General features: G+C 33.9%; 1 protein-coding gene across 2 annotated transcripts in view; it reads right to left on the reverse strand.

Annotated features, from left to right (window-relative positions):
* LOC136031235 (kinesin-like protein kif7) overlaps positions 1-15,813 on the reverse strand; it is an 84,013-nt gene extending 68,200 nt beyond the window's left edge. Inside the window, exons 1-4 of one of the 2 annotated variants that reach the window (XM_065710639.1) lie at positions 15,717-15,813; positions 7,464-7,567; positions 3,227-3,395; positions 1,538-1,686 (exon numbers count right to left, since the gene is read on the reverse strand). In XM_065710639.1, the coding sequence (XP_065566711.1) occupies positions 1,538-1,686; positions 3,227-3,395; positions 7,464-7,490 (345 nt within the window). In that variant the 5' untranslated portion in view covers positions 7,491-7,567; positions 15,717-15,813. Of the gene's footprint in view, positions 1-1,537; positions 1,687-3,226; positions 3,396-7,457; positions 7,568-15,716 lie in introns of both variants that reach the window. The other variant, XM_065710638.1, reaches the window with a different exon arrangement.
* Between the last annotated feature and the right edge of the window lie 3,972 nt (positions 15,814-19,785).

Raw genomic sequence — 19,785 nt, forward strand, 5'->3', positions numbered from 1 at the left:
CAAAGGGGTAATGGTCCAAATTGGGGCCCTTGGGCTGTTTTTGCACACCAGGTCAGAGCTTGAACTGTTTTTGCAGTGACCCGAATAGAAATTATATTGTTGTTTGGGCAGAGTGAATATCCATCTTTTTTTAAGAGTAACAAAACAGTGAAGTCTTCTCAAAAAATTTGAAACTAGTTTAAATAATGAATTGGCAATTGCAGAATAAAGCAACGCAAGATAAGACATTCATTTAGAAAAATAACTATCACAAGCCCAGACGAGCTGAACACGTATGTTCAGAGCAAAAACACAGCAAAAACCGAAAACGGCAATTAGTCGTGAAGAAAAAACACTCATTAGTCTTTATCTTCAGTGCTATTACTCGAGGATTACTGATCAGTATTCTATCTCTATTTCTCTTAAACAGAAAGCTCATTTTCTTGACGTGGTTCAAATAGGAGGCACATTTGGGTAAACTACAATAGTATGTCATATCTTTGTTTTAAGTCCTAAATGCGGAAATAAAATTAGAAATTCAGCAGAAATTACAAACAAGATTGACTGTAACAATAGATGACAGCAGTTTCAAATCCGTGAGAAAATATTCTTCTTTTGAATCTTCAAATTCTTCTACTTATTGCTCTAAGATGTTTTTACGATGCAGCTAGGGCACTGTTAAGCACTTTTAAATTTTAATCTAGCTGTGATTCGAACCTGGACTCTACTTGCTTGAATGTAGTTTTTCACTGGAATGCAGAAACAGGGTTCGAAAAACAAAAAGCAACTTTAGACAGTCAACTGTGACATAGACTATACGATTCCACTTTAATTCATGCACTGTAGGCTCTTGCACAAGAACCAGTAAAAAAAATAATGAAAAAAGAACATATCGTACAAGCATTTCCCCAAGAATTATAGGCAATTAACTAAAGGTTTTTTTCGAAGATTTCACAAGTTTTATTTGATTTTCAAACAAAAATAGCGATTTCATATATCTTAAAACCTAAATTACAACCACATCAAAAAGGCGAAATAATCACTCTATTTAAATTTTAATTCTGCTTTATCTGTGAAAAAAATTTCATAAGAGATCCCAGCTAGGAAAGTTTAGCTAATCTCAAGATCAGAGCTAAAAGGTGTTTCCCCATTACATAAAGTAGTTAGATTTGTCATTTACGATATCCGAAATCAATCGCCTTACGACTTTATTTTTTTATTTTGTTCTCGAGTTTTTTATATTTATTAAGTACTTAGTTATTCAGAAAACAGAGAATTTGTTTTATAAAAATTACTTGGAAAAGGCTCCAGCATCTCCAGATGTACCTGTTTATTACAAGCAGCACTGGTCAGAATTTATCAAAAATGACTTTTCGACCTGTTCTCATGTAATTTTATCTTATGATTGCTAGACTTAAATGAGAATGACAATGGCTGCAAAGAAGACTGGTGGGGAGGGATTGGGTGACGAAGAGTTACTAGTCTCCCCTACTGGAGACCTGCTACACTAAATAAGGTAGACTCAGAGAAACATTATGACTTGTTATATCAAGCTCACCTTTTCGAATCTGTCATAGATGTCTCTCAGAGAAAAAGCGACAAGTCCTGTGTGAGACCAGCCTCTGTCATTTCCAAGTGAGTACCCAAATATGGTAAAAGTCTTGCCTGTATTAGTCGGACCATACGCAGTTACAGTGGTGTTAAATCCTGTAATATTTTAACTGTTAGAAGCTGAGAAATCAGAGCTGAGAAACTGTTAGAAGCCGGAAATCACCCTTTTTTACAGAAAGATTATATTTCATTTAGAAAAGCAGATACCCATAAATGAACACTTTTCTCGAAGCATTCTTGTATAAAAGTCAAACTTTGATAAGAGGGGCCAGTAGCATTTTAAATAAACAAACGTAAATTTAAAAAAAGAGTTCTTTTTCAAAAGAAAGTAAAAGCGACGCTAAACCTTAAACGAAAATAAACTATCCACTCTCCCTCTCATTTCCTCTCAACCCTTTATCCTATAGTTCAACAAGTGATTTACAGAAAGCATTTCATTTTTTTAACTTCTTTTTATTTAATCTTCAAGAATCAACAGATCATAGAGTAATCTTCTATCGTCTTTAATCTTCACAATATTGATATCATGGAATGATCCTGCTGAGACCTTTGAGCATTGAAATATTTAAATCAGCATTAGTATTTAGCGCTGAAATTTGAGCGCTCAAGCCAGAAACTCGATAAGCATCGATTAAATGAAAACATATTGTTAAACCTGACCAATACATCTCCCTGTTTTTTAAATGTCCCATATAAGAAAAAAGAAGTAGATTCCATTCAATAGTTTTGAAAGAAGCTCATAAAAGTTTCCCAAAAGACTTGGATATTTTATTTTGACCAACGATTACATGCAAAAAAGTCTACTGCAAACTACTTTTACTCATTTCTTGCGGGGTACCTCCAAGAAAAAGCATTCGTTTGGCATCTATAGGCCATTAGGGGAATCAAGGTTACCATCAAGGATGAGATCACATCAATTCTTCGGTTGCTATGCACATAAATACACAGAATCAAACAGGAAATATAATCGAAAACCTACTTTAAAATAGAGAAAAAAATCGTAAGTATCATCACATTTTGAAACTAACAATAGCAAAAATAGAATCAAATATTGAAGAAACGCTAAAAAAGGTAAATTATCAAGAGTCGGGTTCCTTTTTTATTTATTTGCGTCATCCTGTACTAAATGAGGGAGCCACTGTCCCTAGGCATACTAGGGGTCCCTTTGGATACATCAGAGGTATTAGTCATACTTACTATTTTTTTTGTTTATTATTCAGTTTCTTTCATTCAGTATTTTCAGATAATATTAGATACTTCTATTTCTGTTTCTAATGATTTGCTTCCTAAACTGTTTAACTTTTATTACATTTTTTGCCCCCTTTGAGCTGTTTTTGTGGAGGAGTGAAGTTGTTCTTTTCGGCCAGGGGTGGGGAATTGTATGCAGTAGAAGAGGACGCTAAATTTAATTTATATTTAAACTTTCCCTGAGGGTTCGTCGGATTAAACAGCCATGTTCCATTCATTGTCAGAGGTAGCAATTCGTCTTTTTCCATTTTTCTTTATCGAAAGGCATACCATCCCCCAGCAACTTTGAGGTTAAAATTTGTATTATTTTATTATTCTTTTCTGTGATAAAAATACAAATAAGCATTAATGCAACGGTTTAACAGTTTATCTATATTAAAATACTAACCTTGAAATAGATTTTCAATCAAGTTAGCTGTGGTAATATTGTATACGAGTTCTTGATCTTGATCCTGAGTAAATGCGAAATCAAATTCTACATTGGTATCAGGTAAGGTGACAATACCTCTCTCAGGAATGACGTGAATAACATCTTCTTGTCCAGAAGACAATCCAACCTAAAAATAGAAAAGATCTTTCAGAATTTATTCTTGAGTCTTAACAATTGATCAGAACTCTGGGTAAAAGAAATTACAATCTCGATGAGCCCTCAAATATCTTTGACGAAAATGAAGAGCAAAAACAATTCATGCCCCTAAATTGCTTTATGAGCAGATACGATGATCAAACCGAGCCACAAGAAAAAGATCTGTGAATCCTTCCGGCCATGAGGTTATCATTATCAAATGGGCTGAAATTCCATCTTCCCAGAGTTTGCTGAAGTAGTTGATATTTCGCTGGCCCCAGAGGAAAGTGATACGGTTACATAGATTCTGCGAACAAAGATGAAATATGAATAGATTAATACCAATGAAACTACACAGATCTTCGGAACCTTAATTTGCAGCAAAATTCTAATTAATGAGATGGAGATTACTGGGCTTATATTTTCTCTCAGCACAGTACACCGGCTGCGTAAAATCAGTCTTGGCACTGAGGGTTTGAGAGGGTTTTATATACTGTTTTCAATTACAACAGTTTTGAGGATCTTCTTTGTAAAGCTTTGATTGACACATTATTCCAGCAGAGCAATGGGCATAGCAAGGATTTTACAAGGGCCAACTCTTAAGAGATATAGCTTTTTGCTGAGCCACAGCGTAGTGAAAGAGTTTCAAATTTTTCGTAAACCTTAATAAAGAATTGATTGCCAGCAATGGAACCCTAAAGATCCTCTGGAGCTTAATTTGCTCTGAAGTGTAAACAATTGCTGAGTCATAAATCCCTCTCCCCACAATATATCTTACTCACAAAACCACCGCTTTGGAGGTGAGAGTCAAATGAACAGAATGCTCTGTGTGTCGCACGAAGATTGACACGATTTTTAAAAGAACTATGGGCGTAAGCAGGGCTATACGAGGAACCGGTTTGAATAAAAGCCCTTTTATTTCCTGGAGGAAAGTCATTTTTCGTAATGAGTTTTGTAGCTAGCAAAAGACGTTTAAAGGCCTATATTTCATCTTATCGTACTAAGATAAGCAGTATTTCTGTTCCAATTCGTGGTAACCAAGATACTTACTGCTGCAGAGTATAAAACAAACAAATCAGGTGATTTTATGAATCAACATAAAATACAGAGAAACTTTATTTACAAAGCATAGCGACAAGCATTATTGCTTACCGTTTGATGTATTAATAAATAAAGAAAAACTAATGCTAATCGATTCAGAGACCATACGCGAACATTAGTCTAACTTGGAGGGTTCAATGCCTAATTTCATCACAAAAGGGGTCATGTACTCTCTTGAGCGGAATACTTTTATTCCCAACATATTTAGTAACATGTCTCTATCTGTATTGACCTTATAGTGGTACAATAATTAATTGTAAACCCAATACAAAAATTAATCAGCAACTAACCAAAAGCTAAAGTTGCGAGGGATGCTGGGATCACAATGACGACAAAAATGGAAATATAACAATAGATAGACTAGTGTAAATGCAACGTTGTTTTTTTTTCAAAAATAAGTATTGAAGGGGGAGGAGACCAGGGGGTAAAATAACAAACCACATTAAACACGAAACAACCAAACACATGCAAAATATTAGGGCCTACATTTCATGACTCGGAATATAACAATCTTGTATCTGATTCTTTTCACAACAAGTAAAATTAAATCAAATCGAAAACGAATAAAAGTAGATTATACAAGACAAATCTATCTCAATCTATTTCAAAGGCATAATAACTCAGCAACTCCATGCATACCTCTCATCAAAAATTAGCCAGAATCATCTTACCTTTTTATGGTTGGACTAAGTTTATTCAAAAACTTACACACTCTATATATTTGGGAAAAGACTCTTACTCGAAATCAGGCAACGATTCTCAGTTCTATTTCTCTTATGATCATTGTGACTAATAATTTAAACATTTAAACCATGCCCACAATTTTAATGTGTTATTCAGCATGCTTAATATGATGTAAGAGGTTTGTAAGAATATGTTACTGTAATGGGGTTTTGTAGCTCTCTATAAAGAAAGAGCGCGCATGTTTTCCTCTAGGTTAATCTTGGATACCGCTTATCCCATCAATTAGATTGTGTAAAAATGATCTGTCCTTTCTTAAGTATTTCCATTACCTTGGCTTTATTCCCAATGAGAATCTTCTTGATGATGCTCATATTCACATTCCTTTGAGGTCTGTTTATCACAGAGGCAATATGTTAAGGCAGTTCTCGACTGATGTTCAAGTTTTCTTTTTCCTCCCCATTGCACTTATATTATTGGATTGCCTCTTGTTTGCTATCATGCACTACATGATTTATGATCAAAGTCACACGGAATGACCGCCTACGGGTTCTGTATAAATCGTCTCGTTATATTAGTACTACTGGGTTGTGTGAGAATCTTCATCTGCAGACGTCTAATTGGATCCATCTGTATTTCCGTGGTTCTCTACGTGAGCAACTCTTTACATCAGATAAAGAATACGTTGTGGTGTTATGCACCTTCTTTTCACATCTTTCGCTAGCTATTTGACAAAAATTAGATGCGCCTCCTTACGACGGCTATGCTATTTGTGCATTGTATTTTTCTGTTAACTTTGCTTTTGTTGTTTGTTTGCCATTTTTTTTCTTATGCTTTATTCTATGGTCTTTTGATTCAGAATAAGATAGAGAATAAGTATAAGAACAAATGGGAAAGTTTGTACAATTTTAGAAGGTGATCATATTAATTTTGGGCAGGGAACAACTCGGTTTTATGCTTCCTAAAAGGCACATTTGTAGGTTGTTATCCATATTGCACGTTGTATATCCAGGTTGCTGCACGTTCTGACCTGGAAAGAAGGGGTTGTTCTGATGGGCTTTAGATGCCTCCTCTGGGGCAACTAGAGAAAAATTAATATGTTTTTATGCTTCCTAAAAGGCGCATTTGTAGGTTGTTATCCATATTGCACGTTGTATATCCAGGTTGCTGCACATTCTGACCTGGAAAGAAGGGGTTGTTCTGATGGGCTTTAGATGCCTCCTCTGGGGCAACTAGGAAAAATTAATATGTTTTTTTTATTTAATTTTAAATGCTACAATATTAGTTCCTGCAATGGAATGTTTCCGTTTTGAGCCCACATTTCCAATCAACACCATTTATTTTGAGTGAGCCCCAAGCATCTTACCGAGGGGCCTCCACTGTAAATTTCTATGTGTATTATTGCAGGCACTATTCACTAGCGTACAGAGAGTATAAAAGCCAGCAAGACACTGAAACACAGACACTGTATATTGAACTGAATTTCGGGGAAACTGAAATCGTTTAATTTAATTGGTTCAGCAGCTTATGTTGATGCTCTGACAAACATTAAATCAAATATTAATTTGGCTCTGAAAAAAAAGTTTAAAAAACACCAAATTCGTAGTTTCTTTGTGACATATATTTAAAATGAGGAAATTTAATAAATAAATTTCGAAGTCACTATCTTTGGAGCCTCTCTGAGTAGAGCTACAAGTGAGCTTCCTGGACATATTATGACTCTTTGGAATCAAGATGACTCCAAATTCCAATATGGCTGGTCTGAAAGACCTCTTTTCTTAAAATATAGTGTGTACTCCATAAAGTGTTACAACTCCAAATGTCAAAGACTAAGCATCAGATCAAAAAAGAGCAGGCATCAAAAGACTCTTCATCTGCATAAATATTCAATTTTCACAGATATATTATAAACCAGTCAGGTGAGAATCTTCTAATTCCTGTGCAAGAACGTTGAAGAAGTTACTTCCACCCCTGTATACCTGCGTACTGAGAGTGCATTATTTCTGTATCTGTAATATTACTTCGCGGTCGTTTACGTCCCTAAAGTATCATGAAATACTATTGTAATATTCAGAGAAATATTGATAATTTGAACAATGGATATAACAGCTTTAGTCTGTCTTGGGGGTTAACCTAAAGGTGAGTCTCACAGTGAAGATTGCTGAGCTTTAACAGTTAGAAAATCAAACTTGTTTATCTTTCCAAAAATAGAATGCTCAATAAAGAAAAAATTATTTAAATAGTGGATAAAACAACGTAAATGTGAACTCACACGGACTGCAACTTCGACGTTACGTTGGCTCATTTCTTCTCCCTTTTCTCCATATCCTTGAAAACACCCAGAAATCTGATAAATTTGTCAAAATCTCCAAGAATCTGGACCTAAAAAATAATAAGTATGGAGCCCATAATTAATGGCAGTAATGATTATTGTTGCTGTTCCTTTTCTGATGCTATTCATCAGCTGTAAAAATATTGTGCCATAGCTTTGAGTGCAGAAACCAACCAATGTCGATAATGAGCGAGGTCCAAATGATATCAAAATAAGTCAAAATGATATCTAAAGCTTTTTCTTAAACATGATTCAGCTGTTTCTTCAAAGAACTAGCATAAGAACTAGCAAGCTACATGGCAAACTAACCCTAGAGGCTTACTAAATAGTGAACTTAATTTCTATTTTTAAAAAAGGTTTAAATTTTATTATAGAATATATTATAGAAGAACTCTTTGATATTGGGCTAGATACGTGCCTAGGAACCGTAGTTAACAAGAGCCCTCATTAATATACAGTGAAAAAAGGGAAAAGAGGACGAAAAGACATGCATCCAAAAATAGCAAAATGCTATAAAGGAAGGAAGAAAGAAAGAAAGTGGCGTTGTTGCATTCCATAGTTGTGAGCTCCATTTGATGTTATCAATTGTGACAAAAGGAGAACCTATAGTGAATTTTCCTTTAAAAAGAATTCTAGTGAACAAATTCATTTGCTACCCAATTACTTTATTCTTTATGAATAGGTTATAATGCATTATTTTTTATACAAATTATTCATCTTTTAGTTATCTAGTGCTATGTTTTAGCAAACCAAAATTGCGTATCCTTTGAACAAGAATAAACAGATCCTTCTTTTTTCAGGAGAGGAAGCGGGACTGCTCCTTTGATTTACCATTGAGATATTACTTCCTGAGAACGAGTTCAAAACAAGATATATTAACTGTTTAGTTTGCCAAACTGTGAAAATCAAGACACAGGGAATGGTCACATCCCTTAAAGGCCCCCATATGTGATAATGGCAGATTGTTACTAAGATTATTGTAACTCTTTCTATACCAAGTGCCTTGGTTAGAAAAAAATAATACATTGTGCCCACATTGCTCTTTACTTATGCAGCACTTTTGTGCTGCCTATGATTCTAGACAAATACATTAGACTGATTAGTGCTATGTCCGAATATAAATTGCAGCAGTTATTAAATGAAATGAGGCGGGTAGTTAGTTTTGTATTAAAACAGGAGTTAAGCAGGGTTGTGTTCTGTCCCCATTTATACAAATGGTTTTGAAGAATTTTGTCATAGGGAGCACAGGAAAGACAATGGGAGAACACTTAATCAATCCAGAAGTAAAACTCTTCTGGAACCTATATTAGGCATCCTAAATGAAAGTGTTTGCAAAATGAATGAACTTTTAGAGGTTTTGTGAATTCAGTGAGTAAGAATAGGTTTGAAAATTAATATTAAGAAGACCAAGTTGCTAAGGCTAGGAATAAGTGAAGATAAAAAGGTGATGTTGGGTAACATGAACCTTGATCAAGTGGACAGCTTCACTTACCTAGGTAGCGTTATTTGTAACAATGGTTGGTGCAGTGAAGATGCTAGAAGTGGAATAACAAAGGCCCAGGGTGTATTTTTTACAGTTGAAAAAAGTTTGGAAAATTAGGAAGTGTGATATATGGACCAGCAGCCCTCCTCCCCCCTTTCAGAACTAAAAACCAAATCTCTCATTCGTTCACTTTAGAAGGTTTTAAAATAAGAATCTCTTATACATCTAAAGATTTTAAAGTGTAAATTCATCATCTCATAGGATTTGTGCTTTTTGGCACAAGTTTTATAGCAAGCAAAAAATGATACTTTTTACCTTTGGTACAAATCTTACAGCAAGCAAAAAATGATACTTTTTAGACTACCAAAATTGGATTCAAACTTTTGATTAAAGCCAATTAGAAACCAGATTTCTATTTCTGGTCTAGTCAACAAACTAGAGGTGAAAACCCTCGTAGTAATAAATCTTTTGCAAGGAGGTTAGGCCATATGTTGGATAATTAAAGAAGAGTTGTATTGCAACATTTCTGAGGTCAGTCTACCCAGTGCTCAATTTAGAAATCCGGGTTGATTCTGGATATATAAGGTGGACCAAAAGCTAGGATTGAGATTGAGTCTTTATTCAGTATTGAGTCCTAATTCAGTCTTTGTTCAGTACTCAGTCTTTGATGCGCATATACTGCTATCTCTCATTGAAGTCATTTTACCTGACGTTGTATATGAAGTAAGAAAATAAAATTATTGTCAATAATTGTGTTTGTCTTTGAGTCAAGGTACCAGGTACAGTTCCTATTGTCTACTGGATCGTTCCCAAGGGAATCTGCCCAACTCGGGAGACCTGTATATCATGATAATGATTTTGTCTCCATAGTTATAGAGACTTGTCAATAGAACCCTCTCAGTCTATGTCCCTTAACTATAAGGCTCCCATGCCACAATCCAACATAACTTTATAAGAACCCCCCCCCCCGTAACAGAAGATAAGTCTGAAAACCAAGATTAGAATATTGGAAGCTACAGTGATGAGTGGTAAAATATGATTCTAAAGCATGGGTGCTCCAAAGAAACAGGGGAAGATTTGCTGGATGTTTTCCAGAGAAATTGCCTAGAGACTGTTTTGGGTACCCAACTGACTGACCATATCTCAAACAGTAGGCTGTACAAAAAGTGTGGTTCAGTCCTGCTTTCTAGGGCAATAACGAGAGAAAGAAGTAAATTGCTAGGGTAAGTTCTGCAGATGAAGGATAATTGATTACAAAAAAATGTCCTTTTTGGCTAAATGAAAACCAGGTTGTCCCTGGTTTTGGGTAGAAGGATGTTATAAAGAAAGATTTAAGAGAAATTGGAGCTTCCTGGGAGGGTGTAAAGAGGCAGGCTTGGGATGGAGAAGGAGTATATGTAGCTATTTTATAAAGGATCACATTCAAAATCTTTAGAAGTTTGTCTGTACATGTACAACCACCTTATCTCAAAAACTCATTTACTAGGCTATATTATCAGCACCTGAGGGATTGTCATTTTCAATCATTCAGTAATTTCTCTTGCACCTCCTTACCAAATAATTCTTCCGTAATTTCCAAACTGTTAAAAATTTGATCATTCTTTTCTCATTATTTGCTACAACGATGTGAAGTCTGAGCCATTTATGTGAATTTTCAAAATAAACTTCAATATTGCCATGTAGCATTTTAAGGATATTTTTTTATGATCAATAGCAATTGGAAATACTGATTTTTTCTGATAATAAACTGATCAAATCTCAAAATGGAGGGAATCTTTAGCAAACAATTCAATTGAAAAGTATAGCAAAAGAAGTTATTATCTTGCCAGTAGTAGGTAGCATTCTGGTAAAGGGTCCCATAACTTATTCAACATTTACTTACAACTAGGTTATCTCTTTATTCTCATCAAATCTAAAATTAACAACCATAGTGTAATTTTGATACAGAGCTTCAAAAATGCCCTTTATGAAATTTTATGTCACATAGACTACTACAGTAAAAATTTTCAAGTACAACCAAGTTTTCAACTTTTGGCATAATTGACTTGCAAAATACTGGGTTATTCAGTGTTTTTAAATGTTCAAAATGTTGGCAAGGAAAAGAATTAGAGAAACAGATAAAGAAATTCCTCAAAATATAAAGGGAGTGCATTGTTTTTCTTTCTTTAATTTTTCAATGAAAACACAAAAAAGGTAATTTACAACATCTAATTGCTCTTCCTTCCCCCCCCCCCCCATTAGTGCCCCTAGAGCTAAAAATCTCTTTGAAAAACATCCTGCAGTAGTGCCAACAATTTGAAGCAAAGATTGTGCATAATATGTACAAACTGGTACTCAATTTGGTGATGCTTGGTTTCCACCAGACATAAGATTTGTGATTGCAATGTGAATTTCAAACTGAGCTGTAAAAACACTGCATCTTCTTTACTACACCACAAAGGAAACAAAATTAAAAACAACAATATTGCAGCATATGTTCATCAGATTTGAGGAGAAATTAGGTGGAAATTATTCCACAAATTCAGCCTAAGTGCAATAAAATTTTGTGAAAATTACAGCATTTATACAATATAGGCTACTCTAAAAATTGAATTTTGCCTTTTTTTTGGAAGATCAAATGAACAGAAAATAATTACTGGGACATTTTCTTTTGTCAAAACAAATATCATGAAGATAATATTCACAGGAAATATAATGCTTAAAATTTATTTATTAATCCTAAGTTTTTTCTTAGAAAAATCAAAACTGTCTGACTTTTCCTAAATTAGAAAAATTCATGTATAATAGGATTAGACTTTCTGAAGCAAAATCTTTGGAATTGCCAAATATTGCAAGCAGGAAAAATAATTCCCATAATCACATCATTAATTCAGAATAATTACCATAATTGTATATAATCTGTTCTTATGAGCACCCCCTAATTCTAAAAAAGAATCTATGTAGAGGTACTTTTAGTTTTTAGCAGATTTGCAAAAATAAAGCATGAACAAAAGGGGGTTCCTTATTATTCAATATTTTACTCTTTACTATCTTGCAATTAATTTTTGCTCTTTATATTCATAATATATTTAAAAACATTTTGCAACTATTGAAGAACCATTCAAGAATGCTAACAATTCATTTTTTGCCTTTGAGTCCTTCAGCCAAGGGACTTGTGCGTATAAGTATAAGGACATAGAACAAAATAATAAAATTGGCCTACTTTCAGGTGTCCTGTTCCCTCAAACTAATGTTTTGAATGTACACCATTTTTGGGGGCTATTTTGAATTGAATAATGGTTGTAGCAAATATTCTTGCAGCCTTGAAGTTCTCTTGGGTAAAATCAGGGGAGAGGTCATCTGAAGGAAACAAAATGATAGCAAAATAAGAGCACTATTTGATTTCCAAAATAGAACTACAAAGCTTTATTTTGGAGATTGAGTAGTGCTCTGGGAACCTTAGGCAGAGAGGTCATTCTTAGAGTAACAGATATTATAGCCCCAGGCTATATACAAAACTTAAAAGTACATTACTAATGAATTTAAAGTACATTTTATTATCAAAAATATATTAAAATGACGATAACAGAAAGAAAATATGAAAATATGATTAGTATATGCCTGTCACATAGGCCCATTATAAAGAGAGATTTTTATTAGTAGGCTAGTTGTTTTTTTTTTGCTGCTTTTTTTATATAGCCTAGGGCTATATCTAGGGACACTAGGGGGAATAAAGTTTTTGTCAGAGTAATCTAACCACTATTAGGCTACATTTGGAAAAAAACATAAATTGGGTAGGCTAGCCTAATTGAGTCATTCTCTTACTTTGTTGTAATAGTGTTTCCTTCAAAAGAACTGCTCTGTAGCAATGTTACCTTCTCTTGGCCTTGCAAACCCAAAATTCTTTAAGCAACTTAACTTCAATTCCAAGCTTAGGTCTCTGCTAATTGGGTATAGACAAAAGTAGAATATTTCTGCAAATTGTTAGCTAGCAATTCACTTTCTGTCTGCATAACAAACCTATTTCCTAATAATCTAACATAAAATTCTAGACATGCTACTTTTGCTATCTTAGAAAGTGGTTTGTTTAAGAAAATGAAAGTAATAAATCCAGGGACAAAAACATACTCTGGAAAGGTAATGCCAAGCTACTATGTTAACCCCCTTCTGATTTTGTACATCTTTTAAATTAGCCTACTCGACAGGAAATTTGGAGTTCCTATTGGAAGTTTGACAAAACAACATTATACCTTAATTATCAGTTTCTCTTGTTTTGGTTTTGAAAATGCAATTCATGTTATTTGAATATAATTTTAGATAAATTTATGACTGTTCATATAACTGACTTACCAATAAAGTGAACATACCACTTGATGTCTTTATTTATGTTCTTTACAAAAATAATTATTGCTTCCTCTATAAGTTCAAATTTAAGCACTTTTTGACCTAATCTAACCTTTCTATAAATATTTTTAGGGTAAATGTTTACTTTCATTCCAAGTGCTCTAAAGTGTGTATTACTGCACATAGTAAGATTCTGATGATTGCATATTGTATCTTTGTCATTATTAGAGAAGCACATAACATAGCCATTTCTGGTTGAACCTCCTCCTCCATGGGGCAAATTATAAAAGCATGAAGTGGGCTTGCTTACAGGAAACATTACCTATAGAGCAAAGCATATTAGTCCATGAGCCCTGTGGGCAGCAGGGTGAGGTCTGTATTCTATATTTATTTTGTAAACCTTTTTTTCTAGTTTTATCATTCTTTGTTGAATAAGTATAGAATAGAGGCTTTGTCCTGCTGCCTGTGGGGCTCACGGACTAATATGCTTTGTTCTATAGGTAATGTTATCTGTAAGCAAGCCCACTTAATGCATTTTTAGTCTTGTTGGAGAGGGATTTTAGAAACCTAAAAAAATGGATGCACTTCTTTAATAATGATAAAGGAACAATATGCAATCATCAGAATCTTGCTTTATGCAGTATTATGCACTTCAAAGCACTTATAACAAAAGTAAACATTTACCAATGTTAGTGATGAGAAAACATAGTATTATTTTGTTGAAAATGAGCAATAACTCATACTTTAATTGAAAATTCATCATTTATAAGAGTTCAAAAATTGCTTAAACTTGAATTTGTGGTAAAGGTAATTATTATATTCATAAAGAACATACAAAAGGCATCAAGTGGTATGTTCACTTTATTGGTAAGTCAGTTATACTAACTGTCATAATTTTACAGAAATCAGAGGAGGGTTAACATGGTAGCTTAGCAATACCTTCCCAAAGTAGCCTATATTTTTGGCCCTGGATTCATTACTGAAAATTTCATTTTCCTAACCTAACCCCTTTCCAAGATAGCACAAAGTAGCTAAACTAGAATTTTTCCCCTGAAAGTTTCTTTTTCCTAACTTAATCACTTTCCAAGATATCAAAAAGTTGCTTGTCTAGAATTTTACCCAAATAGTTTACCCTAGCTTACCCTACTTTTCTTTAAAAAATTAAACAAAGCCTTCAAGGAAAGTGATTTTGGTAAAATTATACTTTATGACTTTTGACTATCTTGGAAAGGTGTTAGGTTAGGAAAATGGAACTTTCAGGGATAGGTCTACAGGCTAAACTATGTCCTGGGAAGGTATTTTAAAGTACATACCTTGGTAAAATTCTAGTTAATTGACTTCTTGCTATCTCAGAAAGGGTTTAGGTTAGGAAAATGAAACTTTCAGGGATGAATCTACAGGCTAAAGCATGTCCTGGGAAGGTATTTGAAGCAACTACCTCTACTCCTTCTCCCTCTAGAGGGCCCTGACCTTTGATGGCCTTTAAAATTATGTGTGTTATAAAAGTGAAACCTTGCAAAATAGATCTTCTGCTTAATTGAAGTGCAAAAAAACTGTTTTCAGCTTCATAACTTTGCTCAATTCCATTTTATAAGGTTTTAAAGGTATGCAAATACATTTCCTAAATTTTGAAAAAAAAACTTTCAATAGGTATAGACCTGTCATGTAGGCAAATTTCAGGGCCCTCTAGAGGGAGAAGGAGTGGAGGTGGGTACTTTAAAATACCTTCCCAGGGCATACTTAAGCCTGTAGACCCATCCCTGAAAGTTTCATTTTCCTAACCTAAACTCTTTCCAAGATAGCAAGAAGTCAATTAACTAGAAGTTTACCCCTACCTCTACTCCCTCTCTCTCTCTAGAGGGTCCTGAACTTTAAAAATATGTGTGTTATAAAAGTGAAACCTTGCAAAATAGATCTTCTGCTTGAATGAAGCCCAACAAAATTGTTTTCAGCTTCACAACTTTGCTCAATCCCAATTTATAAGGTTTTAAAGATATGCAAATACATTTCCTAAATTTCAAAAAAAAAAACATTGATATGGTGCAGAATTCTACTCAAATAACAGGAATTGCATTTTCAAAATTAAAGGCAGAGAAAAAGCAACTGGTAACTGAATATTTAGGTAAAGTGTTGCCATGTAGTCATGTAAAATCCTGTAGGCGATTTTCAGGGCCCTCTAGTGGAAGAATGAGTAGAGGTGGGTACTTTAAAATACATTCCAGGGACATAATTCAGCCTTTACACTCATCCCCGAAAGTTTCATTTTCCCAACCTAACCCCTTTCCAAGATAGCCAAAAGTCACTAAAGTAGAATTTTACCGTGATCTTTCCCCAGTTTTCAAAAATAGCAAAGAGAAATATGAAATTAAATTAATATTGAATCCTAGTCTTACGCTGGGATTACAGTCTAAGGAAAACTCCAATTTCCAATTGGATCTAAGGAAGATTTAAGATGGGCTGTTTGAATTGCTCATTGAAAATCGCCATCTATCCCATTGCAGTAAACGGAATCTTTAGAAGCGTAGTTATACTTTGAGATGTTATACTGAAGCTGCTCAACAAAAATTTGTGGTACAATTGCTGCATCTACGACATTTTCCATTCCACATACACAATTATTAGAAAAACTAGAAAGAAAGTAATCTTTCTGTAGCTGGTTATATTTTTATACTTTCTCAGAAGTCAATTTTGAGCACTGTTTTTGTCTCGTAATAACCAGTTTATAATTTGTGGAGATTCGTTTTTACGTCCCGTTTGTACTTGATGAAAAATCTCTTTCCTTTTGACTTACCCCTATGAGCTGACTATGGGAGTTTTTAACTTTTCGAAAAAGCAAAGTTTCACCGGGTGACTGCAACAAAAACGTATCAACACCTAGCAAAAATTATGAATTGTAAAATGAAAAGTCTTAATATATCGCATTGTACCAGTACCCAAATATTGTACCAAAAAAGTAAGATTGTACCATGTTGGCAACAATTACATTCGACAGAAAAAAGAGAATCTCACTTTTTTTTCAAACTCGTAATCCATCAAAATATAAAACTGATGAAATGTATTAAAATTGATATAAAATTGATTTAAAATAGTTTATATCTAAACTATTTAAATTTGAAAAAGGTTCATTTTATTGCAAAGTCTGAGCTGTAGTTCCTTTTTTGAAGACAAAACCATCTTAACGGAAATAGACCACCTTTGTTTACTTTTTTGTGCTCATAAAATGTAATGTTCTGTTGGTTTTAACGTTTATCTTAAATCTCGTATGTGGTATTAGCCCCGGTATCAGGTTTTCACTAAATTCAAGTTCTTGGTGCCCAGACTGATTCTCAGAGGGATCTTCAATCGAAGAGGCTGTTTCCTAAGTTCGGAACCAAAAATATCTGACGTTCAAATGGTAGCTTTCTGATTGTGCTATCCTTTGAAATGTAATAAATAAATTAGGGGGTGATAGCATCTTCCTGAAATTAATAAATATAGTATTTCCATGTGCTCTTTGAAAAACGTTCATTTAAACAGTAACTCTAAAAGGTCTTATAATTTTGTTAATGTGGGACTGGCCTCTGTGAAACGTTTTTTCTGATTTTCTTGCCTATAACAACCATAGATAATTTCAAAAATAGTAACTTCTTAAATTTACTATATTTTTTGGCTCTTGCGTGAAGGGGGTGGATGCAGCAAAGCAACAAAGATTTGTTTCCAGTTTTTGCCATTTACATTATTGACTTATGTTTTTCTTCCTACCATACCAATTTCAATGCATAAACTATCTCACTTTTACCGTTTTTATTTGGAATTAACTCTGGAAGATTTCTTCCAACAATATTTTTTTCAAAGAAAAGTGTAAGGCCATATTACAAATTAGACCTCAGAAAAATAGTACTGTAATAACTCAAACTTAAAACGACCAGAAATTGCCATCAATGAATTGAAACCCAAAATGGAACAGAAGCTTAAAAAATAATCATTCCGAGCGCAAAAGATAGCAAATTCTGATACAAATAACAAAAATAAATCTTGGAACAAGCAAAAATTAAATAGAACAATCAAGTCAAACTTAAAACGAATAGAAATTATTACGAACAGGAGTAGCATCACCTCCCCCAACACCTAAATTTTTTAAAGGCTATTGTATCAGTTATGTTTAAATAGAAATACATATATAAATACGCTAGACCACACTAGCTGTACATGATATATGAGAAAAATATTAATAAACAAATAGCTAGGGTGACTTTCAGCCAGTTAAAACGAAAACGAAGTAAAGTAAAAAAGAAAATTTTTGGCAGGGATACCCGCTGACGAAAGACGACTTGACGGACGTCCTTGTCGTGATATCTGCTTTGTCTTTTCGCTTGCAGCTTAAATTACGTGAAAATAACCTTCGTTTCTTGATTTTCAACTGTTTTTTATTTGGTTTATTTTTTCAAAACATGGACGAAAAATAAATATAAAATAAAATCTAAGCAATTATCAAGATGACTGGAAGTAACTAAAGAAAATAAACTAAATTTTTATTATGTACTGATTTATAAACTTGGAAATGTCAATAATTCCAGATGTATTTAGCAGGTTACTCTGGTTTTCCAATGTTATAATTATAAAATACCTTTAAAACATATTTGGTTTTCAGTCAAGCGTAATTGCCACAATAGCCTTTGGGAGGCTTAGGGACGTGAGACATTAGAAGCCCTACTTTTTTTTCTTTGAAGTCTGTTCGGTTTAAGCTCTGAATTTGATTTTTATATTTAAACAATTTCCAGTTTATGTTATTTACTGCCCTTGTCCTAAGACCTATGGGGATCACATCATTACTGGCACTATATATATTGGACTACAAGAAAATGATTACTACAAGAACTTTTTACTACAAGAAAATAGTGGTAGTTGAATTTAGATTGAATATCTTTGGAAGGTTCGGGAAGAGGGGGGAACGGATAGTAAAAAGGGCCAGGAAGAAGAGTTGGTGGCCTTCCAATAACATTTGGATGTCAAAAAATGTGTTAAATTCTGGTACTAGGTCAGGTCTTCCTATTTATTTGGTATCATGTTCTCCAATAGCCTTTGCCGTTTTCTTTAGGACCAAGTACGACAAAATAATCCATGCTAAGGAGAATGGGACACAACTTTGTTTAACACAACACTAATTACTTTAGCGTACTTATCTGATGTACGCACCATGGAGGGGCAGGACCTCCATTAAAGATTTTCTATCAGTCGAGTTAAATGTCTGTTCATAATTTGTAATACTATAGACTAAATGGTGCATAATCCAGTCTTTGGTCGGAAAATCATTTTTCTAGTCACACTGTTCTTCTCCTAAACTTTTATTTACAGCATCTCTTAGTCTAATAAGTATCATCATGAAAAGTAATCTATTTCCTGCAGATACCAAACTAATGCTTTCTGTAGCATCCTCACTCAATTTTATTTCTTTTCTCATGAAACCGATTTAATTATTTCCTAAAATAACTAGGCACCTCCCCCTTTTCAAAATTATATTCATGAACTTCAGTAATTCAAGATCAAAATCCATGACAAAAAAAAGGAGAAAAAAAAACTCAAGATAAAGGAAATAAATGGGACAACGGCCAGAAGAAGAAAACGATAAGCTAAAATGACGCGAATATTTCTTTTGTATAAAGCAAGGCGTCTTCAACGCTAAAATGAAAGATAAAATCTAAAACTTAAACTAAATAAAATCTAAACCCAAGAAAAAAAAACAATATACAATTGATGCTATTGTGATTGACCATCATAGAAGCTATATAGAGTTACTTAAAGGAGAACACTGAAGCGACTGGTACCCTTTATTGTAGCAAACGGCTAATTTTTAGTTTTTACTGTCATTTTCACCTGATTTGGGAAAATTGGCTCCAACCCCCCCCAGGATTTCAGCGAAATTACGCCCCTGATCGCAGCATCAACTGTATATTTTTTTAAATTTTTATCTTTGTTTTAAGTGTTGAAGACGCCTAGTTTCATACAGGCAAAATATCCGTGGGGTTTTAGTTGGTCTTTTCCTTCCACTGGCCGTAGTCCCATCTGTGTCCTTCATCTTGAATTTTTTCTCTATTTGTTTAGTCAGTAATTTATCGATAACCTTGTAACTACAATATTCAAAAACTCATTTACTACACTATCAGCACCCGAGGCCTTATCAGTTTCGAATCTTTTTAGTTGTGACTTCTCTTTTTCCCTTTTTCTTATAAGATCTATGACCCAAGCGTTTTCGCTTCATCGCTGCGTTTCTAGCTTTTACCACCAATACCTCTTCTGATACATTGCAAACTATTTTCCAGAAAATTTTTTCATCCATCTTCTATTTTGACAAAGTCTGAACTCTCCAATTTCACGCACAGCTGTTCTTAGAAAGTTCCTTTCAATTTCTCATCCTGGATCCATCAACGTCATATCTACCCAGAAATTAGTTACCCTTCCGAAATTTCAGCTTCTTAACTCTAC

Source organism: Artemia franciscana, chromosome 9, assembly GCF_032884065.1.
Source record: "Artemia franciscana chromosome 9, ASM3288406v1, whole genome shotgun sequence".
Lineage (NCBI taxonomy): Eukaryota > Metazoa > Arthropoda > Branchiopoda > Anostraca > Artemiidae > Artemia > Artemia franciscana.